At 38.2% G+C, this 27,782-nt stretch overlaps 1 protein-coding gene across 1 annotated transcript; it reads left to right on the forward strand.

Moving 5' to 3' along the window:
• Nucleotides 1–27,157, forward strand: LOC5576699 (chromatin assembly factor 1 subunit A-A). Its single transcript, XM_021855226.1, has 5 exons — nt 1–482; nt 12,185–14,327; nt 17,287–17,453; nt 17,518–18,434; nt 26,268–27,157. The coding sequence occupies exons 1-5, from the start codon at nt 399–401 to the stop codon at nt 26,710–26,712; spliced, it is 3,756 nt and encodes a 1,251-aa protein (XP_021710918.1). The 5' UTR covers nt 1–398; the 3' UTR covers nt 26,713–27,157.
• Nucleotides 27,158–27,782: the final 625 nt, after the last annotated feature.

Raw genomic sequence — 27,782 nt, forward strand, 5'->3', positions numbered from 1 at the left:
TTGAAATCCGCGCTCTTTTTGAAACGTCAAACGCGGTTTTCTTCAGCCAGTGTTCGGTTCGTGTGGTGTCTGTGCGAAGAAAATTACGTGCATTTTCCGAATTTTCTGTGCAAATTCTGTGCGATTGCCGGTGACTCATTGCGGGTGTAATTAGTGCCGTAGACTGTGCGTGAAAATTGGACGAATTAGTTGGTTTTGGGGGAGGTATTTTAAATCGATCGTGAGGTCGTGGTTTGATACGATACGAGAAGGTTCGCCCGATCGGTAGCGCTAGAGATCTTCCGGGCCAGGAAGCGGATTAATGAGCTCGAAGAAGGGCGACGAAAGGAAGAAGCAAACTCAATAACAAGCGGACAACAAAGAAGGAGTAAGAAGAGGAATATATTCGCGAGGCAAGGATGGAATCGGTCGCCAAAGGCGATTGCAAGTTGTCCCCTTCGGCATCGGCTAAGAAGCTGAAGCAAACGAGACTTCCGTTCCAGGTGAGGATTCCAAGACCAACAATAGAAAAGACCACAAGTCCAAAGTGTAAACTAATCGATCTTCTGCTGATTTTAATATAGAAGAATCTATTCTTTCTGAAATTGATAATCATTCAAAAGTATGTATACAAATTGTAAAACAAAATCCTTAGCCAAGTAGTTAAGAGTCCGAGGCTACAAAGGAAAGCCATGCTGAAGGTGTCTTGGTTCGATTCCCGGTCGGTCCAGGATCTTTTCGTAATGGAAATTTCCTTCACTTCCCTGGGCATAGAGAGTATCATCGTACCTGCCACACGATACACGAATGTAAAATTGGCAACTTAGGCAAAGAAAGCTCTCAGTCAATAACTGTGGAAGGGAGGCAGAGAAGCAGGCTCTGTCCCAGTGTGGACGTAATGTCGAGAAGCAGAAGAAGGTCTCTAAAGTCACAGTTTTCGTTCTCCTTGCAGTGAACTCTGATTCGATGATGCACTGTCCACACTATTATAGGTGTTTCTACAACATTTCATTTGCAAACTCCTCTGCCCATAACTACATTTTGTCTCATTCGACAATTTTGACGATTTCGAGTTAATACCGTGGTCCCTTTTGGCCCCCATTTTTGGTCCTGTTCGGTATCTCTTTTAGAGACATTAGTCCCTATGTTAAAGGCACTCATTCGCTACCATGCCTGCTTTCGGGGTAACAGGATAGAATCTCAGAAATTTCGTCTGAAATACGTTTATGAACTCCTGCATTGCCCATAAAGACATAACTGTTCAATATGAAAAAAGTATGCATTATAAAAATAGCTCTTGAAGTTTAAAGTTTGTCTTCTCATACAAATGTTCATAATTTTCTAGTACACTTCTCCATGCCATATTAATTTCACACAACCGCACAGATAACTTATTTCAATTCTACTGGTTAGCAAAAAATAAAAACTTGAACAGAATTTCCATTCTGCGGTTGCTATTTTAGTTGAAAGTTCATAAAGAGACTGTTATGTCTTCATTTTCAGTATGGGATTGCTCATAATATTTTCTAACAAAGTGTGTAATTTTTTATATTCATAGTAAAGTATATAATAAAACATGAATGTTGTAAAGTATATAATAGAACAAAAGTTGTTGGTTCGAAAATCCATATGGGACAGTTATGCTTTTATGGGTAGTCAAGGGATCTCTCCAAAAATTCTTTTTTCTACTAGTAGTTTCTACTTAGTATACTTTCATTCAGTTTTCAATTCTTCATAGCCGAGTTACATTAACAACTAGTGAAGAGTACAATTTATCGCGACGACGATCTCGAAAATCTCAAAATACTTGTAGACAGTCGCAGTTACTTCAAATTGATGCGTTGTCTGATTGCTGATTGTCCTAGGAATGATCGTGCAGAAGCCACCAAAACGATTTGAAGTAACTGCGATCTTATTTTTTTTTTTAATTTCGCATAATACAACTTTGCAAAAGAAATTGGACCATAAAGGTTAAAAATCGTTCATCCTGAAAGCGTTAGGGGGGCAGGATCTGTAATTGATTTCGTAATTTTCAAAAGCATATTTTTTCGTTCAAAATCAAGAAAATTTTCAGGAAAATGTGTTCACTGCATTCTATTCTCCAACCGAAACACAGTGAACACATTTTCATCGAATAATTTTTAGTTTTAATAAGAAAAATTGCTTTTGAAGTTTCGATGATTACGATGACGGAGCGTTGAACGTTAAGGATCCATATCAGTTAGTACTACAATTTTTTTCCGATCATTCCTACACACATTTCTTAAGATATTCCGTTCCATAGTTTTCAAGGATTCTTTCAGAAAACTAGTTTATAACTAGTTCCACTCGGCTGGTTGGCCGTAAACCACGATTCATAATTAAAAACAAGCAGTTTATCAGTTTATTTATTATTCACGAAGATGAGTTTATCTACGAAATCTTCTAAAACTTCCTTAAAAGCTCACGAGTTAATTCGGAGATCCTTGTTCATAAAGGCTTAGGGGTGGTACACAAATTTTGCCACGTCAAATTTCGACTTTTTCGAACACTCCCCCCCCCCCCATTGTCACGTTTTTTGTAAGGTTTTGTCACGCTATATGGACAAACGTTGGTGAGTATTTTGTGCACAATGAAGATAAAAATATTTACTACTGGACTGAAATTTAAAGTTACTACATTTTAGGGAAAAAATTTCTAAAAAATTGTTTAGGATACCCCAAGAATTCATTCTGGATTTTATCATAAAGAACCATAGAAATGGAATCCCCTAATATTTTTTTAAAATCATCTGAATTCCTCCAAAAGTTCTTTGAGTTTTTTTTTTATCCATAAAGTCCTAACTCTTTCAAGATTTTATTCAGGAAGTCATCCATCGATTTCCCTAGGATATCCTCCAAGATTGCCGTTCAAAACGTCTTCTAAAATAGAATCAATAACTTCTCCAGAAATTTCTAGGGATTTCCTTTAAAATTGATTATTAAGATTTAAATAATATTTCAACTAAGGATTTCTCTAAAGATTTCTGCAATTGCTCCACAGATTCCTTCTAAGATTCATACAGAAGTTTCTCCAGTAATTCTTTAAGATTTGCTGAAGTAAGCCTTATTTTTTTTTCTTTTGTCTCCAGGGAAATAACAAGAAAATTTTTTTTTCTGAAAAATAAATCCGTGAGGTATTTTTGAACAAACTCCTAAGTTAATTTCTGATAAAACTAGAATAAGTTTTCAAGTTACTCTTATTGAACAAGGATATCTGAAAGAACTTCTGGATTTTTGATGAAGTTTCAGAACTTTTTCTAGATAGACTTGCTGGGTAGAATCTTCGTTGATATTTATTCGATAGATTTTGCTCACGGTTTCGCGCGTGTTTTCATCGCCGGAGATTTTTTTTCCTGTTTCGGAGCGTCTTGCTGGGTAGTGCTTCGTGAAGCCCAAGCAGGACAGTTCGGTTTTGCGTCGTCCGATAGATTTTGCTCGCGGTTTCGCGCGTGTTTGCGTCGCTGGAGATTTTTTTTTCCCTGTTTTGGAGCGTCTTGCTCTGGGTAGTGCTTCGTGAAGTCCTTAAACAACAAATGTTTATGGTCTATCGCCAGCTTTCTTTTTTTTACATACGGCCTTGCTGTGTCCATTCCACTCACGTTCACGGCCACTACGATAAAAACCAGTGCCTCTATCTCTACTTCTGGAGCGACTATCAGATCGATCTCTACTTCTGCTCCTAGAACTAAATCTACCGAACCTTCTGCTATTATGATGTTGTATGCTTGTGTTGAGTTGACGTACCGCTGAACTCCTTCTCTTCGTTGATTTTCGTTGTTTTCTCGAGAATTTTTCGCAAAAATATTGCTGAAATAGTCTACTGTTTGCAAACGAACTAATATTTCATTGTATCGTTGTGGAAAAACTACGTTATTATCAACCATCTGCCTGCAATATGACCGAAATCGCATCAAAAAGTTGCCAAGATATGGTGAAATGCAAAAAGTGTGCAATTTGCATATACACAGAACTAAGGTTGTATGTCATGTGCGCTGGACCATGTAAAAACTCTTTTCACATGGCATGCGCTGGTGTTAGGAGAGAAGAACTACGATCTTTATCACGGGGCCTGATGTGGATGTGTACTGAATGTTTGCCGAATTTCAACGAATGGTTAGAATCACAACAAAAGCCGAGAGCACTGGATGATACAAGCCTTATTCACGCCGAAATAGCTGATTTGAAATCACAAGTATCTCTTATTGTGGACACTCTTCAACGATTCGCTCCGAATGAAACACAGTCGACTGATATGTCTTCCCGTCATTCTACTCCTGTGGTTTCTGCTGATAGAATAAATGGAACAAACGTTGGACACGAGGATGCTACAATACCAGATCAAATCATGCCGACCGAGAATCTGCAGACATCACCAAGCGATCGCTGTTTTTCGTTGCTATTAACAAACATCGACAATGCCACTTCGGAGAACGATATTGAAACGTTGGTGGATAAATGCTTGGGGATGCCTTCTGGAGACTGCCTGAGGATAGTTAAATTGGTGTCAACTCGATTGGATTGCAGTCTTCTGGATTACATTTCATTCCAAGTCGTACTCAAGTTGAAATGGAAGGATAAGGCTCTGTGTGCATCAACCTGGCCAGATGGTATTAGGTGTCGTGAATTTCGCCGGCGACAAAATAAAGTATGGAAACCGTAAAGAAGTTTTGTGATCAGTTAAGCTGTTGATTTTACTTGTGTTTGATTTTATTTAGTTCGAAGCGTTTTTTTTGTTCTTTTTTATCGATGCTGTGTTGTAATGTAAACTATTCTAATCTTCAATGTTTTGTGAAGAATTTAAGTGTCGCATATCAGTCTGTACAGCTTTAAAGTTGAAGACGATGAATAAATAAATAAATTATATTCTTCATGCTTTTGACCTAGTCGATTTTTCACGGATAAAATCGCACCGGCGTCGTTCGGATCAACAATTTCCTTCTCTCCTGCTTCTTCGTTATAATCAATTTCTCTACCGCATCAACCGTTATCTCATCTTCCATAAGAATTTTACGCTGCAATTTCTTGTCATGGAGACCTATAATCAGCCTATCTCTCACCGCTTCATCTTTAAATTCTTTGAAATTACAGCTTTCCGCTAACAACTTTACCGCCAGAACAAAATTCTCAGCACTTTCTGCGTGTCCTTGATATTTGTTATAAAACTTGTATCTATGCATGAGAGCTGGTTCAGTTTTATCAAACCGACATTTAAGCTTATTTATCATTTCGTCATAATCCAAATCGTTAACATCTTTCTTGGGAAATAGCAATTTAATCTAATCGAAAACATCATCACCGCTTAGTGAAATAAACCACTGTTTCTTCTCATCCGGTTTAACTGTATTCAATTTACACATAATTTCGAAACGCTCTACATAATTACTAAACGATTTACCCGTATGGTAATGATCAATGGTCCCAATCATACCTGGTACCGACATTTCGTATCGACCTGTATGCACAAATGCACTCTGTAAGCTACCAGTGAGAAAATGAAAGGTGTTTACTCACGTTAGATGCTGGACACTCACTCAAACGTTGCGAATGCAATTTCTCACTCGACTCACTACTCAGTCTCACCGCCGAAAATCTCGCAGTGGTCGTCTTCTCCTCTGCTGTTCCTGCTCTGCTGTTTTGCTTGTCTCTCTCTTCTCTTTCGCGCTGGAGGTAGCTTTTACACTCCGTTCGATCTACTATCCGATTCGACCTTGCTGACACAAGTTCTCATGCACCTTGCTCAGCTAATCGGCATGCACTTCGCTCACTGATCTTTTCACATACGCTCTCCTCTCCTATCCAATGATGTCGCTTACTTCTCACTTAGAATTGCTCGCAGTCGCAGCTCATGGATTCTGCATAAACTTCTCTCCTCTCACTGCTTCCTTCACTCTTCTCGGCTCTGTACAGAAGGCACCGACGGACAAAATGTCGATCGATTAATGATGATGACTGTGAAAAAAGTTTCAAAATGGAGATTAGATGCCACGCTATAGTAGAACAATAGATCCTGAAATAATGATAAATTTCACAATTTCAATAGGTATTCAAAATTTCACTAGCTGGAAACGCCTTTTTTTACAATGGATCCTATAGTCACAGATATGCTCAACAGATACTCTAGCAACTCCGCTTACAAGTTCACTGTTCGACTCAATATCTGCTCTACAAACTACTTACCGTAGCTCACACTGTAAATTTCCGTCTGAGCTGGGGTACTATCTGTGGATTCGTTTCACTTTCTCGTCGCCACTGTAAAGTTCACTAAATATCATTTATATTAATCCCCTCTTAGACTAAATAAACTTATTGTATTAAACTTCTTTGTGATAATGCGATTTATAATAAAACACTTAAAGATTTGACTCCGCTCTTGATCACGGCTCAAGCTCGAATAAACTACTTTATTCAGTTCATCTCGTTAGAGACTTATACATATCGATTTTACCGAAAGCACTCTAAAGACAGAACATTACATATACCTTCCCCAAACTCCAACTCCGTAGCACTTATGAGGGTGTCGCTGAGTCGGTGGCCTCTCATTAAGTAAGTGCTACATCAACATTTCCTTCCCCTATCCCAAGTTACGGTAAAGATGGGCGTGGCCGGGAATAGTGATATTCATGCTTTTAGTATTCTTGTATATGATTTGAACAAGGTACACTCCCCTGCCTTGTTCCTGAAAGTAGTCAGGATGAGATTATTAAAAAGAAACATGAATGTTGCTAGTATGCAATCTACGAAGTATACCGTAACTACGCTAACGCTAACGCCAACGCTAAGTTTTAGAACATTTTGTAGATAATTTGCTATTTTTTTTATTGGATTCTAAAAATTTGTGTAGAAATATTCGGAGGAATGATAGGAAAATTGCTGTAGTATTAACTAGTATGAAATGCTTAAGCAAACTTCTAAAGATTGCTTGAGAATATCATGAGAAATTTGTTAAGAAATGTTTGGTAAGCAGGAGTAATACTTGGATGAAATACTGGAAAAATTACTAAGAATAATAGATTTGTTCGAAGAATCCCTCAAAGAATTTCGGATTTCTGGGAGGAAACGTTGATGAACTCTTGAAGGGACCTACATGAACAGGCGGAGGATTTCTTGCACCGTTTCTTGAAAAAAAAAAAAAACAAACCCTTGAGCTATTTTTTCAAACACTCTAGAATAAACCATTGTGGATTTCCTCGGAAGAAATTCTATAGAAATCCTTGGGAGATTTTCTTGAGTTGGAGATTTGGAGAATTAGTTTGAAATTCTATTACAGTTTTGGAAAAAAATCAAAGTAATAACTGAGAAAATTACCGGAGATAGTAGCTTTGGAGTTCTCAAGAATTCCCTGGAGAAAATTCTGGAGAAATTCTTCTAAGTGTCCTTTGAAAATATGATAGAATAATTTCTGGGAGAATTGGTAGAGAAATCTCTAGAAGAATTTCTGAAGAGGACCCTGTAGGAGGCCATGAAAGAAATCTAAATAAAATCACTATGATAATTCTTGAAGCTTTTCTTCAGGGAGTCCGAGACTTTAAATTCTTGAAGAGCCCGTTACAGTCTCTGAAGGTTTTATTGAAGTTAGCCGTCATTGCAATTTGTAGACGTGGTTGATGATTGTTGCTAATTCATCTCACGATTTCGAATCAAAGAAAATCAGTTGGTTTTGCACTGACACAGCTGAAAATGTATCAGCATACTTTATGTATGTTAGCGCGTACAGTGATACTTTTTCAAGTCAATATAAGCTATCCAGACTGAGTTTTATCACTTTGAAATGCAAGCTGAAAAGTCATTATTGTTGCCAAAACGAATGACGGGCTACTTAGCCTTAAAATAGAGACCAAGTTTCTAAAAAGAAAATTACTACCAGCTCATTACTACTCATTAGGATCATTCATTGGATCAACTTTTGTTATAATTCATATAAAAAATCAGAGTATCCTGCATATTTATATCTTTTTTAAATAAATTTTGTTAAACAAAGTTGTCAAAAAAAGACCAGAAGGTAAGCATTTACAACCAGTGAGTTGTACTTTCCTCATCTGTCCCTAGATATCAAATGGATTAACAGCAAAAAATCTGTGAGTGTAGTTTTTGTACTGTAGTGACCCTGTTAAAGTTTTCAGGAGAAACTTAAGATGCTTGAAAAATGTTTCATTGTGCAGAAACTCCATCAAATATTTCACTGGATTTTCTTTAAAAAGAATTGCAAAAATATCTCGCAATCTGCTTTAAATAATTTTATGAATTATGCAAATCATTTTTCAGAAATTAACTAAAAACTACTTCTAGAAATTTCTACGTCGATTTCAGTCAAGAACTTCTAGAGAGTGTGCTGTGGGAATCGTCCAAAAGATTGAGCAATGCTTCGATAGATTATATAGAGAGTGATCGCACGTTCAGGAATCATGACACTCGTGCTGTGTATAATACGACCAGTGAAGATAAATGAAATTGCACTGTCATTTGATGCTTCTTTCGCGAGATTTGTGTCTTTAACGTTTTAGTACATTATTGAATTTGGATTCCATGCTGTTTCACCATAAACTATTATTATTATTTATTAAGGAGGTTTTAACTACAAAGTGCGAATGAGAAGAAGAGAAAAAAAGAAAAATAAACCTTAAACTATGAAATTTTCCTACAAGAATAATTTTTTTCTTTCTCATCATTTTTCACATTTTTAAATGAAACATTTTTCACTATTTTAAATGTTTTCTTTGATAAGGATCAGAATATTTTTAGAGATATCTTTAGAAAATTGTCGTTTTGCCGGTCGCCTCATTTCCCATCAGAATCAGTTCTTTTTATGTCGTTACAGTCCTTCGTTTGATCCGCTCCACGTTGAATAATAGCAAAACCGCCAGAATATTATGCAGGTTAATGTTACGGAAAAGATGATTCTTATTTAAAACACTTTTTATTTCTAACCTCGTTCAAGCCGTTAATTTAGGATTATTGAATCTTCGAAACGCCGTTTCACCATGTCTAGTTTTTGAAATATTGACTGTTGAAAAGCTGTTTGAAGTTTACATGTACACGACGAAACACGTGTCAAATTGCCTATAACTTGACCATTAATTAATTAACTGTGCTGTTTCAGTCAACTTCATGCAAGTTTACCAACTTGTGTGACGATTCATTTGCTTAATTTCCCGCTAAATTCAAACTAAATGTGTAGAGATTACTTATCAATATATGCATTTCATAATACTTCCGATACTTAAAAAAAATAAAATGAAAAAAAAAACTTCCAAAGATATTTTTAACGTTTTTGAAAAATATTGTTTTTTAAAAGAAACGAAGAATTTGGTATAGAAACAACAAGCATACTGAAAAAAACGATTTCATCGAAATTTCACGTGCAATTTTTACCATATTATATCTTACATCAAATATTAGGTCTCATTCTTCATGGTAGGTGGATTAGATCACTAAAAGTTTAATATATAATAGTTTGGATTCCATGTAAATATTAATAAAACTGGTATTTTACTTTTGCCACATGTAGTTTCTGGCAGCGGGATCAGATTCAGCAATCCCAAATTAACTGGAGACATATGATTTGATTCTTGATATACGCAGAAATGTATAAAATGTTTAATTAGTTCGGCTCCGTTATGCCCTGGCCACGATCACAGGGTTTGACGGTGCCAAAGTAGAAGGTGCACCATAATAATACCCGTCTGTGAAACATATCACCTTCCAAATACTTTGGCACACCTCTAACGGTTCATGATTTATCATGAAACGGCTGCATTCAGGCGGAGGATCTGTTAATATGTTTCGGCATATTATCAGGTCCTCTTCGAACGGAGTGACCGCCAGGGCTCATTAGTTACTTATAAACCAGTGCTGGTTGTTGATGGTTCAGTTCGTTTACCACGAGCTGTAGCATCCTTTGTACTAATCAGTAATGGTTGTTAAGTTTCGAAGCTAACGTGTGATCAATCGTTTTATAATGCAACATAAGAATGGGTGTTTGGTGGAACTGCGCGTAACACTTGTTGTTATTAAATTTAGTGATTGTGTTGGTGCTAATAGTGTGTTTATAATAAAATCTATGGTGATGAAAATTTGAAAATGAAATTCTAAGTGATTCTGATAGTTTTGTTAGAAATATAATAATAATGATGTATAATTATGTAAACTCTACTAATTTAATAAAGGCCATAATGCATTTTTCAATCATTTCTCTGAATATAAACATTATTGCCTAGTTCTTCAAACATGCATGATAAAAGTGTTAATGATGACAGCGAGTGCAATGGAGAAAATGGATCGAAGTGATTTTGTTTTACTGTAACCTTGTTGATAGTGCTAAATTGTAGTTTGAATAGTAATGACTCTACAGCAACAAAAATAATGAAACATTTAAATTGAATATCTTTTAATTACTTAGTAATGCTAACAGATGGTAAATGCTAATGAATTTATATGAAAATGGTGTGATGTGAAAAGTGATATAATGGAAAGTATATCTGAAGTGTATTACGAAAGTTGATGAGTGATAATCGGTGATAAACGTGATAGTGTCGAAAATAAAAGTGACGATAGTGAGTGATGAAATGAAATGGGAAATGAGGACCTTTTAATAAAACTATTTCGTTCTTCACTTCAACCACTCTAGTAGCATTTCAGGCCTTATCATAGTTTGATAGTAGTCTAAAGTACTAGACTGCAAAACTACTACGGTAAGGGCTGATTGCTGCTAGGGTACACAGTGACCATTTGAGCAACATTGCTTAGGAACGTCTGTGTGATGAACGCAATAGAGGCTTATAAAAGCAAATGCTGGGAAGGAGCTTAGGGCAGATTAAGAGTGCCAGTACTACCCCTATCGCTACCGACAAAAAAAAAAAAAAAAAAAAAAAAAAAAAAAAAAAAAATTAGTTCGGCTCCGTTATGCCTGATGGCGCTTAAGCCTATTAATAAACAAATTATTAAATCTGAATTAAAGCCGTATTTGTCGAATTTTTAACAGTATTCTTATGTGAATATATACTCAATCTGTTTTAGAAGGCATTTTATTCAATGCGGACTGCATTTACAAATAATTTTTAATTCAAGTTAACCTTGGAACACTGAGCCTTGTATCGAAAATTAATATTTCAGCGGTAATGTTACATTCTAATGATCTTTTAAATGAATAGAAAACAAAAAGCGTGATAAAAATTTGCTTCGATTTTATGTACAATTCGATATTATTTTATAATCAAAATGTCAACTAAATCTAGGTATACTTGTAATTAGAGCTGGAGGTATTGTTTGGCAAATTTTCCAATATTTTTTCCAGTAATATGTCTAGATAATCCTCTAGAACTTTCTAAAGGGTCCGCAGTTTCATCAGAGACCCTTGAATGGATTCTCTTCTGCTTTTAGAAATAGGGAGTCGCAACCTATTCTTTGGACTTTTGATTCATTTCGGCAGTGGCGTTTTTTGAAAGCTACAGAATTCATATTTGGCCACAATATGCGTCGTACTGGAGCGCAAAGATTCAGTCAACTCGGACGAGAAAACCCCCATGTCAAAGTGAATCCCAGTGGTTCTGCATCCTACCTTCCTATATTTTCTCAGAATTTTTGGAAAAATAAATTTCCTAAGGACTTCTGTGGGAAGAATCTGGGAAGAGAATTTTTGAGCCAGGCTCCAAAAGTATCCTCAGCGAACATCGTAGCTTTAATCTTAAATAAATCGACAATTGTATCGAAAATTTAACAAATCCGTGGGTGTTACTGGATGAACTGATTGAGAAATAATAAAAAAACACCATGCACTTCTGTAAAAATCTATTCATTTCTTGAGGAAGTCCTGGAAGTAAATCTTGGAGGAACTATTGGAAAACATCGATTGAAAAATCATTTAAAGAATTCTTGGAGCAATCCACTGAAGATTGTCGTGAGAATCCCGGTTTGATAATATGAAATTCCATGGAAGATCCATTGAATACATTCCGGGAGATCTTAAAACATTCTTAACAAATTTCTGGAATAATCTTTGCAGAAATTTGAAGTAATTTCAGGAGACATCCCTAGAAAAATCTAGGCTGTTTTTTTTAGGTAGATATATTATACATGTGATTTATTTAAAGCAAAATAAGATTTCTTATTGTTTACTTTTTGGATTGTTGGTCTTGATTTTTTAGAGTTCTTGTTTAGAAAAATTGTATATATGATTCTTTGTTTCACAGATCTTAAGTGGATCTCCGGTGGCCGCTCCGGAAGCAACCAAGTCAACTCCGAATCGCAAACGGAAGCCATCGATCGAAGCTGATACTAACAGAGCAACTAAAATTGGCCGAACATCCGAAGCAAAGGAAAATGTCAAGGATTCCGTTGAACCTGTTGTGGTCCTAGATGAGGAAAGTACGGAGGCACCCGTTGCGAATGACTCTGCCGTGGTTGAGATTCAAGAGGATGATTTATCGCAAACTCCTACTAAGAAGGCTGATGAAAGTAACGGTGACTCGGGTGACAAGGACAAAGATGACAGAATTATGATTAAGTTCCCGGTTGGTAAAAAGAAAGCTCGTAAGAGCAGCGCTGGAGATGAAGGATCAGCGAAGAAAAAAGTCTCAAAAGAGAAAAAGAAGCATCGAAAGGTGGGCAAGAAAAACAAGGAGCATGATCAGGAAGCCAAGCCAGCGGAGGAATCAATCGTACTTGATGATAGTGATATATCGGATGCTGAAAAGGAAGCTGAGAAGGACGAAGTTAAAGTTACAGTCGATGCTTCCGATGATAAGAAGGATCAGGAGCACACAGAGGAAAATGATGTGAAGGTAGAGGAAAAGGTTGAAGATCAATGCGATGCAGAAGAGCCAGTGAAGGTCGTAGAAAGTACAGAAATCCCCGAAGAAAAAGCTGCAGAAGTTGAAAAAGCTTCCGATGAGTTAACCGAAAACGAGACGATAGTTGAGAATACTTCAACTGAAACTAAGCAGAACGAGCAATCGAATGATGCTAAGAAGAAAGTGAAGGATGAAGCAATCACGCCTCGTCGTGCACGCCTTCCGAGAGCAGCTTCGCAGAAAACCAGTGAAGCTGAGCCGAAGAATGACGAAGTCACACCCAAACGAAGCAAATCAGCAAAGAAAACTCCAACTGATAAGAACTCTGAAACCAAGACACCTAAAAACTCAAAAGCGGTGAAGGCTGATACACCGAACTCTAAAGCCAAGCAAACTGCCGAAGGAATCAAAGAACCAACAGAGAAGGTCAGCAAACCGACCACCGGTGCTTTGGATAAAATGTTTGCCAAAATTCAAACCGAAAGCAAGAAGAAACCTGACGAAGCTATCGAGATTCTGAAGACTCCAGAGAAAAAGTCCCCAAAAACGGAAGATAGCCCGATGGAAGTGGATCAACTGGAAGGAAGCGCTGTCAGCACCCCTGCTACCAACGCCATAAGTGTTAGCATTTGTTTGGACGACTCCAATGACGGTGGAGCGAATGCGGATGATGAGGAGAATGCTTACATGCTGTGCACACCCAACTCAAAGGACCGATCCTTGCTGGCGGATAGCAAGCAGGACAAGAAACTGACACCCAAGCAGATTGCACGGCGGAAGGAAGCCGAGCAGAAGCTGGCCGCCAAACAACAGGAACTGGAGGAAAAGAAGAAAAAGAAGCAAGAGGAGAAAGAAGCCAAGCAGCGCGAAAAGGAGGAACAGGAGCTCCAGAAGAAGAAGGAGCGAGAGGAGAAGGAGGAGCAAAAGCGCAAGGAACGGGAAGAGAAGGAAGAACAGAAACGCAAGGAAAAGGAAGAAAAAGAAGAGCAGAAGCGCAAGGAGAAGGAAGAGAAAGAGGAACAGAAGCGCAAGGAGCGGGATGAGAAGGAACGCAAACGGCTGGCCGAGGTGGAAGCAAAGAACGAAGAAAAGCGCAAAAAGGAGGAACAGAAAGAGGAAGAGCGGAAGAAGAAGGAAGAGGAAAAGGAAGCCGAAGAGAAGCGCAAACAGAAGACGGCCCAGGCTTTCCAAAGCTTCTTCGTGAAGAAACCGGCGCAGAGGGATGTGAAGCAATCGGACGACGAAAATTCGATGGATCGGCAGTCGGTGGGTGATGGCAACGAGGCGGTACCTCGCCTGGCATTTATGCCCTTCTGTGTAAAGGGCGATATGCGACTGGCTCCAATTTGTAGGGCTACCCTTGAGGAGGATCGCAAGAAGCGGCTGGAGAAGGTGCTAGTTGATTCCCCATCGGCTCAGGAGGTCAGCAGGCAGGGACTGTATCTGCAGCAACTGAAGCGCAAAGATTATGTGGTGGGCAAATGTGACCGAACTTGGACGGCGCAGGATGACGAGGGTGATGAGGATGATGTGATGATTGTTGGTAAGTTGTCCAGGAAATACAAATTTATCTTTTTACATTGCTCTATATACAGTCGACTCTCCACATCTCGATGTTCTACATCTCGATATCTCTCCCTATGTCGATGATTTCATAAGTCCCTTCAGTCTGCATACATTTTCACTCTCCATATCTCGATATCCTCCTTATCTCGATATCTCCATATCTCGATGTGTTTCTGTTCGTTTTTCGTTCTCAATTTTCTCTCCGTATGTCGATATGACCAATATCGAAGGTTACTAGACCAAAGTTTTGGGATTCAAAACAAATTAGGAGCGCGAAATGACGTTTGTTTGTGTATTACTTTCTTGGCAACGGAGTGTTTTTCAATCTAGTATTCATCAAAAATTTGTTCTTTGTCTCGATCTCTCCCTATCTCGATGGTCCCTTCGATATCGAGATGTGGAGAGGCGACTGTATACATCTACGTGCAGGGTTGGTAGCGGGTCTCTTTATAGACTTGATAATTATTTAATTTTTTAATTTTTTCGAAGGAACAGTCTTCTAACATTTGATAGGCAAAATAAGCACGAAGTAATTTTAGTCACGCACACTCAAAAAAATCCAAACGTCGATGCTACGTAAAAAACACGTAAGCGCCAAAACATAGGCGAGGAGAAGTGGATGAACTGGTCATTCATTTTTCTGTCAAATCTCATACAAATTCTACTTTTTCTCTGACAGAAATTCACTCTAGGTGAACCACTTCCCCTGGCCTATATTCATTCCGTTAAGTTTATCTGTCAAAGGTAATTATCACCGGACAACGAATGAATGTGAAATGAAACACTGGTATCTTGTATCACATCTACCCGTAGACCCTATGTGGAAAAACACGTACCTATTTTCCGAGTTCATTTTGTGATATTCATGCGTCAGGTGAACTAGATGAAATCTGTTGTGGTAGATAAACACCCACTTTTTGGAAAACCCTCTGCAGCAACGATTAAAGCTTTGTTTTTTTTCCCGAAATGGTTGACGCCGCACGCATTCTTTCATCTTTTTTATAATCATCACACGACGAGAAGTGGACGTAAGTAAATGTGCTTGATATAAGTAATTTCGAAATTTAGTTTTTTTTTATTGTATTAGGGGATAACTACTGGTTTTCAAAAGTGACTGACATTCCGTCTGCGCCTGCCGCCATATCGTGCTGCACAGTCGTTCTTACGCACAAACGACCAATTACCTACTCGGATCGTAAACAATCTGTTCCGGATTTGCAATTACCAAAATGTGACAATAATAAATGCTTACCATCAGCGCTAATTTATTGCTGATGATTACGTTCAATCTTAATCTTTAATTTCCTGGCCATGTGATTTTCACAAAATATGATTATGAATGTTATTGTTTAATAACGTGCTCTTCATTCGAAGTTCTGATAGAATATGCCGGAACAGAATGCAACTTTCACAACCACGCTTGGTGATAAGTACGGGAAATTCACGTAGCTACTACGTTGTACTGCGTCAGAATGGGATTTCATTTGTTCATTCCTGACTACCTACGATTCCCGTAAGTGCTACGTGGAAAGTAGGATGGAAAAAAACTACGTATGTTTTCACGTAGCTTTGACGTTTGGATTATTTTGAGTGCACAATGACATATTTCAACACCTTTCTAATGCATCTGTTTTTATGATTAAGACCAAAACGATTCATTGCGATTATTTATGCATTGAGAGAGAGTTCAGTATGGTATGCGATCGTTATATTATGTTGGTTGAATTTTGAATACCCTGATTCTCCTTCTTTTAATATTTGCAACGATTGTTCTTTTCCTTCTTCTTTGCCATACGTCCCTAATGGGACAGAGCCTGCTTCTCAGCTTAGTGTTCTTATGAGCACTTCACTGTCTTTGACTGAGAGCTTTCTTTGCCGAAATTGCCATTTTTAATCCTGGACCGACCGGGAATCGAACCCAGACACATTCAGCATGGCTTTGCTTTGTAGCTGTGGACTCTAACCACTCGGCTAAGGAATTAGGCCCTTCCTGTTAGTTAAATTTGATTTCACATCATACTTAAAAATAGTTAAACATTCTTTACTAAAAGCGTTGAAAGAAGTATGAGATGATAAAAATTTCTCTTTTATAAGTTACTTGTCAAGAATTAAATTGAAAAATATGCTGTTATGTCTGACATAATATCGCTTATTTAGTGGAACCCGTTTTTTCCCTGATTTCACTTAAAATAGAGAAAATTGAAAGTAAAGATTTATTGCACAGGATAAGAATTAATTCCTTAAATGCACTTAAAACTTTTAATTACGTTTTCTGTTAATTTTTGAAACTAAATTTTGAAAAAATAGAATATTTTTGATGGTATGAAAAAACGCTTTATTCCCCCTCTTTTGACAATTACGTAATAAAACCTTGTAGTAATTTGTAACGGGAGTCCATTAAAAAAGGGGTTTGTTTTCAGTCATTTGGTAAACATTTTTTTTTTCAACGAATTTAGTATATTTTTATTAAAGGCATAATGTTTATTCATCAAATAAAAACGTCAATTAATATTGAAGAAGGGGCCCTAGTCCGTAGGGTTATTTAATTGGCTCCCATGAGCGAATTTCGGAAAACTTGACTGTTGAAAAAAAAATAACCCTTGGTATATTGGGTGCAGAACCACTTGGGCACTTCCACGATTCACTTTGGCATGGGGGGTTTTTCTCGACCGAATTGTCTGAAACTTTGCAATAAGGAGCACTTCACTACGACGCATATTGTGGCCAAATATGAGCTTTGTTGCTTTAAAAAAACCCCACTGCCGAAGTGAATCAAAAGTGCCAAGAATTGGGTCCGGCTCCCTTTCTGGTTCCTTCCTGATCTCTTTTTTAAGGCATGTTTAAAGTTCCTATATTTTAGGCAATCAATCGCTACCAGCCCTGTACTTGTTGCATCAGTTCCCCCTGTTTTTATGCATTCCATTCGTGAATTCCAGACGACAACGTTTGCCACCAGATCGAAGTGGACCCGTCAGCTGCCCCATCTCGTCGCTACCGGGCCAAGTTCTTCCTGTTCGAGGAAAATCGCCGGCCTCCATATCGCGGAACATGGCGCAAACGCAGCTCACAGATCAAACCTCGGCGTCCTTTCATTCAGGATACCGTAAGTTACCTGGTTTATCAAATACTTTGACCTAATGGCTTATGACTTTCCCTCCGTGTTGTAGAAATTCTTCGACTACGAAGTCGATTCGGACGACGAGTGGGAAGAAGAGGAACCAGGAGAATCGCTCCACGGCAGTGACGACGAGAAGGATGTGGACCCGGAAGAGGACTACGAAGTGGACAACGACTTTTTCGTACCGCATGGTCATTTGAGCGACGAAGAGATGCAAGCCGAAGACGACGTGATGGAGGACAATAGCCCCGAAACCCAAAAAGCCAAACTGAAAATCCTGCAGCAAGAATTCGCCGCCGAAATGAAGAAAAAGACAGAGAAGATCAAACCTCGCCTCATTGGTTGCTTGTGGGAGAATGGACCCGATGATGAGCCAGAATGCTCGCCGGTCATCTGGGAAATTCTCAAAGCTCGAGCCATGCTGTATGACCCGGATGAACCCATTTCCTTCACGGTTCAGAAAGCCGAACCCGAATCAAACAACTCCTCACCCTCGAAAGAAAAGGAACCGATAGAGCGAAAGCCCAAACAGGTCAAACTTGTAGACGAAGGTGTAAAGGAACTGATTACGCTTATCCACGGCAGTGCTCTGAACAGAAAGTTCCTAATAAAGGAATTCCTCGCATATTGGGCCAAGCGTAGGGACGAAGGAGAAGTCAATGCACCACAGTATGGCCAGGACAGTATAAGGACGAAAATTCTGGAAGTGGCCAGCTGGAGGCCCTGCCCGGACGAAGGGCCAATGCAGAACAAAATGTGCTGGTACGTCAACAAGGAAGCACTGGTCAAGTACGGGTTGACCGATTTGAAAATCCCTACCGGATGGGAGTTTATCTTGAAGCCTATCATCAAGAGCAAGAGGGAGAAAAAGCCGAAGAAGGATGAGGAAGCAAATGGGGATGACGAAGGTGAGAAAAAGCCAGAGTCGAAAAAGGAATCTCCCAAGGATAAAGAGAAGAACGACAGGTAAGCATGGTAATTTCTTGCATAACACGTGAAAAGGGCATAGCTCTAAAATGTGGACGAATGAAATTTGTCACTATCCTTCCTTATCAAGATTATTATTAGCTAGGTATACTCATACAATTCTCGTTATAAACACGGACTTGCTTGAACAAGTATTGCAACACAACTGAATATTCAATCACCCTGAAAATTTTAGCATAATATCAAAACAGGAACATTCATGATGCTATATCTCGATATGTTGATGATCTATAATGGTGCGGTTTCCAGCAAACTTGTTCAGCAAATTGAGGACATTCAGAAGGCAAACAGTTTGGTTCGCAAGTTTGTCACTAGGTGGCGCTAGTGAGCATGTAAAATTGAGCGTTTTAAGCATGTTCTATCTCTTGATCCACATGTGATAGAAATTTCAAGTCTTTGGCAAAGTTGTTCAGAAACTCAATGACGTCCGGAAAATGGTCAATTTGATTTAAATCTTGCATTAGTTGGTGCTAGTATGCATGTGAAATTGGACACTTTAAGCAAGTTCTACCTAGTGATCATATGAGATGCAGTGACCGGCGAAAAAAAAGATCATTTTACCATTTTCCATACAAAATTACCAAGTTTGGTTGGTGTGTTTGTGATTAAAATGGTGTGAGTTTCGTACTGCACAAATTTCAAGTTATTTCCTAGAGGTGGTGGAAATTTCAGATCAATCGGAGCTCTAGGAGTCAAGATCCAAGTTTCCAAAATTGGCCATTTTGTATGAAGAATGGCAAAATGATCTTTTTTTCACCGGTCACTGTAGAATGTTCGAGTATTGGGCAAAGTTGGTGAGAAAGTCAAGGACATCCGGAAAACAGGTAATTTTGTTCGAAATTTTGCCACTAGGAGGCGCTAATAAGCATATAAAAATGAGCATTTATATCATCCTCCAGATAAGATAAAAAGTTCGAGCGTTCAACAAAGTTGTTTAGAAGATCAAAGACATCTAAAATGCAAACAGTTTTGTTCGAAATTTTGCCGCTAGGTGGCGCAAGTGAACATGTGAAATTGAGCATTCTTAACTCTTTGTCTTGTGATCCAAATAAGATAGAAAATGAAAAATGTGGAATTGAACATGTTAAGCAAGTTCTATCTCCTGATCCATATGAGATACAATGTTTGTAGTCTTTGGAAAAATTGTTCAGAAAGTCAAATGCAAATTGTTTGGTTCCTAATTTTTCTGCTAGGTGGCACTAGTAAGCATATTTAATCAAATATATGAAAAAAATTCTATCTTGTGAACCAGATGGTATAGAAAATTTGAGCCTTCGGTAAATTTTTTCGGAAATTCAAGGGAAGCGAAACAGTTTGATTTTTCAGGTGGCGCTGTTGATTATGTTAAATGAGTACTTCATATTAGATCTCATGATTTTGATAAGTAAGAATTTTTATGTTTTTTGCAGAGCCAAGGAAATCCAAAACGCAAACAGTTTAGTTCGTACCTAATTGTGTTACTAGGTGGCGGTAGTGAACATGTTGAATTGAGAATTTTATTTTATTTTTTTCTATCTTTATTAACGAGATTTTTAACCCTGGGCTAGTTCATCTCGGGACCTAGGACAGGACGTGACAGCTCAACTAAGACTGCTCCGTTGTTTTTCAGTCGATAACCTTGACGATACAAATGCCAGTGTTACCAGTATCCTTTTTGAGCAAATCTTGTGAACAAATTCAAATATCAAGGCGCATAATTTGATTGTTTCTTGCACGTTTTATTAATCAACTGCAATAGAGGATGCTATAATTTTTTTCAACTTAGGTTGAAATACAAAAACAGCGATATTTTTAGAGAAAATTGACACAATTTCTATTATATTGGTCTCAATTAGGTATTTTTTATATGTTTTTGTATTGTATGAACACATGCTTTGAACTTAACATCGAATATAAACAGATTTTAAACAATATAATTTCATGAAAAATTTACAAACTTTTGATGCAAACTCTAATCTATGAACTAGCAACACGGCCAAGTTAGCAACAAAGTGCCCTGTTGCAATTCAACTCAACGATGTGAAAGTAGGCTTTTGCCAAAACGACCAATGAGAAGTGGTCTTTTTTGACAGGCAATTGGTTTCGTTTTTGTACTTTGACCTGTCACGTCTTGTGTTAGCTCGGGACCAACGGCTTTACTTCCCTTCCGAAGGAAGTCATCACTGAAATTTTTAGTGACTATCTCGGGGATGGGATTCGATCCCAGGTCCTCGGCGTGAGAAGCGTGTGTTCTAACCCCTACACCAGGTCCGTCCCCTGGAGAATTTTATGCTAGTTCTGTATTGTGATTCTGATGAAATAACAAATTCGAATACCGTGACCTGCTCTAATTCCGTGTGTTGCCTAATACCGTGTATTTGGGAATTATGTGGATTTATAGCATATTATATTATTCATTTTTCTAAATGATAGTCCCAAACCTTAGCACATTAACCCTTTCTTTCCCACAGCTTTGTTCGATAATTTAACTATCAAAATGGCGTTTCTAAAAAAAGTGCTTGAACAAAAGTTGTTCCAAATAAGCTATATTATTCAAAATCACAATAAAAATTTTTGATTGTTTTTCAATAGTTAGTTGATTGTTTTTCAATAGTTTGACCCTTAGGTCACTTATTTCGATGTTTGATAAGTCAAATGAGCGTATAAATTTATTCCAATAATTATTGAGCTACTCGTACCAATTCGGTTTAGGTAGCGTTCGTTGAAAATCGGTGGATCACCTGTGCTACCATGGGAAAGAGAGGGTTAAGTGGTATTTAGAAAGCCATGACAAACTTGAACTAAAGTTGCACACACAAACAAACAAAAATAATGTTAGAATGCAATCGCCTGGTGCCAACACACGGTATTAGGGCACGGTTGTTTATGTGTTCCAAATACCGTGTTTCAGTTATAATTCCAAAATGGCGAAGTGGAATATATATTTTATTTCCCGAATCAATGATGCAAACCTCAATACGTTGTTTGATACAAAAGTTTTATTTTTGATGCGCTTCGTTCGTTCAATTGAGAGATGTTTCAAAATGTGACCCGTTGGTCGGGGTCAGATGCACGGTATTTGAAACACTGGTATGTTTAACAACATCAACTGTAACTATGGTTAAAAATTCCAAAATGGTTCAAATCATATTTTTCATGCAAATTGTATAAAACGGTCTACTATATAAAACATGAAAGACTTGAAAATAATCATACGTTATTTTTATCTGATCGATTGAAACTTGAGTTTTTTTTAACCTCACGGTAATAGAGCATGTCACGGTATTAGGCAAAGGCAAAAAACCGCACGACAAACAGTTTGATTTGTTATTCTCCCGCTGGGTAGCGCTAGTGACCATGTGAAATTGAGCATCTTGAACTTGAAGTTGAAGGGATAATCCCGTTATAAAACACATAATCAGTGCTACTGCAGTCCAAGTGCCATGAAAATCAACTTTTACTATGGTTCTTCAACTCGAACATCCGGTTATGGAGGGTTGGCTGTACCAAAATCTCATGATTTTGATAATATAGATTGTCAGAATGATGTTCAGAAATCCTTTGGCATTTGGAAGTGGAAGTGATTAGGGACATAATCATATTATATTCAAGTGATTCATGTCTGATTCTTATTTTAGTGATTCTGGTAACCAGAATACCGTATGATTTACTTCATGTGCAAGTGATTCAGGCCTGACTAACATCATACTACCAAAAAGCTAAACATAACATATAATTTGCAATTGGATTAGATGGACAAATTGATGTGAAGATTTGCGAAAAAGTTACACGTGAGAATCGAACTCACGACTCCCCGATCTCTAGTTGGGGCGCGTTACCACTACGCCATGAGAGGACTCATGAACGCAGAAGTTAACCTGAATTCGATTTCAGCTCAACAATCGCGTGGTCCTTTTTCGCAAAGTGCACCTCTTTCGGAAGAATTAGATGCCCATCCAAACACAACACTTTCTATATATATTCAATGCCTAGCCCGAGAGCGCATTGTTTTTTAGGTATAGGAATAGCACACTACACTAGCCAGCAACTGCGCTGGCTGAGGTTTCTATTGTGTGGGCTTCCAATGGTTCGCGACGTTCTCAAACGACCGTTTACGGAACATGAGTCCGTTGTTCGATAAATACTTGTTTTTAATTATGAATCGTGGTTTTACGGCTAACCCGCCACTCGGCTGGTTAGCCGTAAAACCACGATTCATAATTAAAAACAAGTATCATACTCAAATTATTCAAGTCGGAACCTCTTCATATCCAAGTGATTCAAGATTAATTGACTAAATATTCGAGTGATTCATGTTAATTCACTTCATACCCAAGTGACTAAATGGACATTTGGCATACTCATTGAAAACTGAGTTGCTATGTTTTTGGCGTTACCATTGCTAACATTCTCATATATGATATTCCCTTCTTTTGGTCATAGGCTGTTCTTTCTCGATACGTTGTTAAACTAGTGTTTTGCATTGTAACTACTAACATTTTCATTGACAATTTTGCCTTCTTTCCTACGTTGGCGTTATGACTACTAACATTTTCATCGACGATTTTCACTTCTTTTGATCACCAGATCATCTTTTAAGTAGCACTATTTAAATTTATAATTTCCTTTCTTTTATGCCAAACGTCCATTATGCCAAATGACCATTATGCCAAACGACTTTATGCCAAATGGCTTTATGCCAAACGGGGTAGCTCCCTTCTGCACTCGCTGTCATTATAAACACTTTTATCATGCATGTGTGATAAACTACGCAAAAGGGTCTGTTCACAAATTTCATAACGCTGAAGGGGGTGGGTGGGTGTCCTCAAAATGTTACAGCTCATACAATATTTGTAGATTGTTAATACAAAAAGCGTTACGAGGGGGTGGGTGGGTATACAAAACGGCCATTTTTGGCGTTATGAAATTTGTGAATGAACCCAAAGTGTTTATATTCTGAGAAATGATTGCAAAATGTGTTATGGCCATTATTAAATTAGTAGGGTTCACATCATTATTATACATATATTTTTAACAAAACTATCACAATCACTTTCAATTTCATTTTCAAATTTTCATCGCCATAGATTTTATTATAAAAATTGAACCACACTGTGCTGTACGGTAGGTGTCACGGATTGAAATGCTTTGTAGTGAGTGCTACTATGGACATGGTCACATTTACTGCACTGGTCAGGATTTTTACCAGATTATTGTAAACTAAACAGATTTTAGTAGTCGGTTGAAAATCGTTGATGAAGTTCCTTATTCTACCTAATTCTAGTGGTAACGTCCGCGTCTACAAAGTAAAGCCATGCTGAAGATGTCTGAGTTCGATTCCTGGTCGATCAAGGATCTATTCTTAACGGGAATAATATTGACTTCGTTGGCCATAAAGTGTTTTTGTGCTTACCACATAATAAACGAATACGAAAATGGCAGCTTATGTAAAGAAAGCTCTCAGTTAATAACTGTGCAAGTGCTCATATGAATACTGCTGAGAATATATAGCTGAGAACATGCTCTGTCCCAGTGGAAACCAAGAAGAAGAAACTATTCGGCACATTCAGAAAATCCTTTAAACTTCCTGTAACCTCCTGTAAACAGGTTAAAAATCAATGAGTTTGTTTTGTTTTTCGAACAATTTCGAGGAGGGGCGAAAATTAATACACGCACCACTGAAAGAACGTTACAGGTAGTTTCGCCAGTGGCGAAGATTAGAATCGTACTAAAACGTGCTTTAGTTTTCGCCAACCTGAAAAAAATAGTTTAAAACTGATTATAATTGCGGGAATAGTTGAAAAAATCTATTCGTGTCTCTTGCTGATGCATGTCTTATCAGAACTATTATTTTTTTACAGATGCACTAGTTAACTTAATATGTTTTCCTTGCCTTAAATAATAGACGCTTTTCTCATTGAACGGAAAAAATAGCGTTTCATCTTTTCAACATTTTTATATGCGCTTATTTGGCGGTTTAGAAGATTGCTTTAATTCGTAAAATTTGGAAACTAAGTATATTTTATTTAAATCTTTTATATAAGTTAAAAAGTAAAACATTTTTATTTTATTACAATCCAGAACAAGTTAATGTTCTATCAGGGGGGCGAAGATTAATACATCTACCCTATTAAGTGTGAAGGTGATATGTTTCATAGACGGATATTATTATAGTGCACCTTCTACTTTGGCATCGTCAAACTCTGTGACCGTGGATAGGGAGTTCTCGATTCAAATTGTTGTTACCAGGGTTCTGAATTATCGTACCGTTTTGATTCATATTACGGACAGCTTCAAATTCCGGACACTCTCGTTTGTATGGGAAACATTTCACACGAAATGTTTCAATTTTCGCCGTCCAAAAGTTCTCATTTACGAGGCTCGTTTTATTAGGTTTTTTCCATAAATATCATTGCAAATTTATAATGCCCAACTACCTTAGACGTCTCTTAAGCGGTTGAACGATTTCAATTGATCATTTGACTGTTCCATTAATGATTATCATGAGCTGTCCGTAATTCGAATCAAAGCGTCCGGAATATGAGGCAAAAGTGAGGGAGCGTCCGGAATAAGAATCATGAAAAGGCCACACGTTTTGATCTATTTAAAATTATTAAAGTTGCGGATGCGTATTCTTTACCCACCGAAAGTTAAGGGCTTCCGACGCTCGATAACGCTAAAAAATCATACAGAATGATTTATTTTGTATGGTCCAAGCTGGGTTATACTTCACTGAGGCCTTAAGTGTCTTCTTCTTCTTTTCTGGCGTTACGTCCCCACTGGGACAGAGCCTGCTTCTCAGCTTAGTGTTCTTATGAGCACTGCCACAGTTATTAACTGAGAGCTTACTATGCCAATGACCATTTTTGCATGCGTATATCGTGTGGCAGGTACGAAGATACTCTATGTCCTGGGAAGTTGAGAAAATTTCCAACCCGAAAAGATCCTCGACCGGTGGGATTCGAACCCACGACCCTCAGCTTGGTCTTGCTGAATAGCTGCGCGTTTAAGGCCTTAAGTGTCCGTAATATGAATCAAAACGGTATCAATGATGCGAAATCTACGATTTTTCGCACGTAAGGAGAATGCTTTTTCACTTCCTCACGTGAAAATCTTTTTTCGCTCGCACTTATTTTCCCTAGAGTTACGATGGAGGATAACCGAAAATCATTCCACTCCGGGGATAATTTCTTTTTCACCACATCATATTTTCGCTCACCAACTTCTCCCGAGAATTATCACTATGTGGATAAACAAAAACTGGTGCCGCCGACGGGATTCGAACCTACAACATTGCTAAAAACAGCCGCGATGCGTGCACGCTAACCATGCTACCACATCAACTTGACGAAAGCCGCTGTTAATTTGATGCATAAAAGCAACTGCTGCTTGTACCGATGGACACATGAAAAGTTCTCCTTGGAGAGGAGAAAGATAAAATAAAATTCTTACAGCTGTGGAGTTGTGCCATTATCTATTTTCGCTTTGTTTTGTAGACGGATAATTTCGCAAGGCAGCTTTTCGCTGAAAATTGTGGTGAGGGAGAAATCCATTATCGCGAGAGTGGGTGAGAATTCGGAAGCTTGGTTGTTACTTTTAATCTTGTGAATGGAAATAAAAATTCTCTAAAAAAAATATGTGAGGTTCAAAGTTCTGTTTGACGTGCTATGGAAATCCCATTCAAATCGGTCCAAAAATAACTGAGTTCTAGTGATACATCTGAGTTCCCGAATGAATTTCTCAATGTAGACTTTTGCAAGTTATGCCCTTATCACATGTTGTGCTATATTTCTATTTAAAATACTTTGATTAACGTTTCAAACGACTTCTCAGACTGCAATCGACACCGAGCTCGGCCACAAAATCGAAACCTCCGACCACACCCGCCTCCAGCATCACCAAGTTCACGAAGAAACTCTCCGAGGACGACAAACGAAAACAGTTTGCGAAGGGACGAAAATCGAGCACAGCCTCTCCCAGCAGCGCAAGCAAAAAATCTGCCACTACTGCAAAACTACCTGTAGCTGCGCCGTCACCTAGTTCAGACGCCAAACCGGCGGTAAAGAAGCGCGTCCAGCTGCTGATGTCCGTTCCGCGAGGGCAAAGCATCAATCAGACCACCAAGAGCAATCTAATCAGTCAATTTTTGGCCAAGGGTAGCAGTGATAGTAATAAGAAGCACACGTCGGAAGCGATGGAGGTTGATCCTCCGGTCGCCAGTGGGAATCACGGCGGCCAAGCGGCCGAACCTGGCGAGGTCATTGTGTTAGACGAGTAATGCTAATTTTACTGGGCATTGAACCAGCTTTCAAGTGTATCTGTCGTTGCAAATAAACTATTTTGTAATTTATTACACGCTATTTCCGATATTGCTATTAGGATCCACGATTTGCTAGTATAAGCGTATATGTTGGATGCTCTATTACTAGTTTTAGGCACATTTAGTTGATTAGTCACACAGTTATCTCTACCAACCGCATCTACTGTTACTCAGTTCTGTTTAGGCATTTGTTTCTTTTTATGTGGTTATCCCAGCATTGCATAGGCAAATACAATAGCATAGTGAGTCAAAGAGCGATTATCCGGCACACCACCAGAAAATTGCTTGTAAATGGAACAGCGATGATCACCCGTTTAGTCGTGCAAAAGAACAGGAAAATCAAACACCAGAATCAAGAGTTGAATAAACTGTGTGCGAAAATGATACACATATTTTAAATGTATTACAAATCATTTATTTCTTTCTATGGGTATATCGGGTATATGTCGTTTCGTGATTCGATTTGGTTGTTGATGACTGTTTGGTGGGAAACGGAACACAGTAGGTAAGTTTTGGGATATTTGGGGGGATAGAAGTATTGTTAAATAAATTGGGGCCCAGATAGCCGTAGCGGTAAACGCGCAGCTATTCAGCATGACCATGCTCAGGGTCGTGGGTTCGAATCCCACTAGTCGAGGATCTTTTCGTAAAGGAAATTTTCTCGATTCCCAGGGCATAGAGTATCTTCGTACCTGCCACACGATATACACATGCAAAAATGGTCAATCGACAAAGAAAGCTCTCAGTTAATAAATGTGGAAGTGCTCATAAGAACACTAAGCTGAAAAGCAGGCTTTGTCCCAGTTGGGAGGTAATGCCAGAAAGAAGAAGAAGAAGTATTGTTAAATCTTTCATGTTACTCTGCTCCGCTCTCCAGTAATGTCAAGACGAACCAGGACTGAAATACTAAATAAATAGGTTAAAGAACGTACCGTCAAACGGGGTGACTTGCAACACTTTTCAACTTCAATCAACCAAAACCATGATCTAAACGTCATCTAAAAATCTAATTTCCTTGTAGAACTTTG

Source organism: Aedes aegypti, chromosome 3, assembly GCF_002204515.2.
Source record: "Aedes aegypti strain LVP_AGWG chromosome 3, AaegL5.0 Primary Assembly, whole genome shotgun sequence".
Classification (NCBI taxonomy): domain Eukaryota; kingdom Metazoa; phylum Arthropoda; class Insecta; order Diptera; family Culicidae; genus Aedes; species Aedes aegypti.

Bases quoted from the DNA above. Each gene is read 5' to 3' on its own strand.
- LOC5576699 (XM_021855226.1), top strand. From the start codon at position 399: ATGGAATCGGTCGCCAAAGGCGATTGCAAGTTGTCCCCTTCGGCATCG. The intron at 14,328-17,286 runs GTAAGTTGTCCA...CGTGAATTCCAG, and splicing joins GGATGATGTGATGATTGTTG to ACGACAACGTTTGCCACCAG. The intron at 18,435-26,267 runs GTAAGCATGGTA...ACGACTTCTCAG, and splicing joins GATAAAGAGAAGAACGACAG to ACTGCAATCGACACCGAGCT.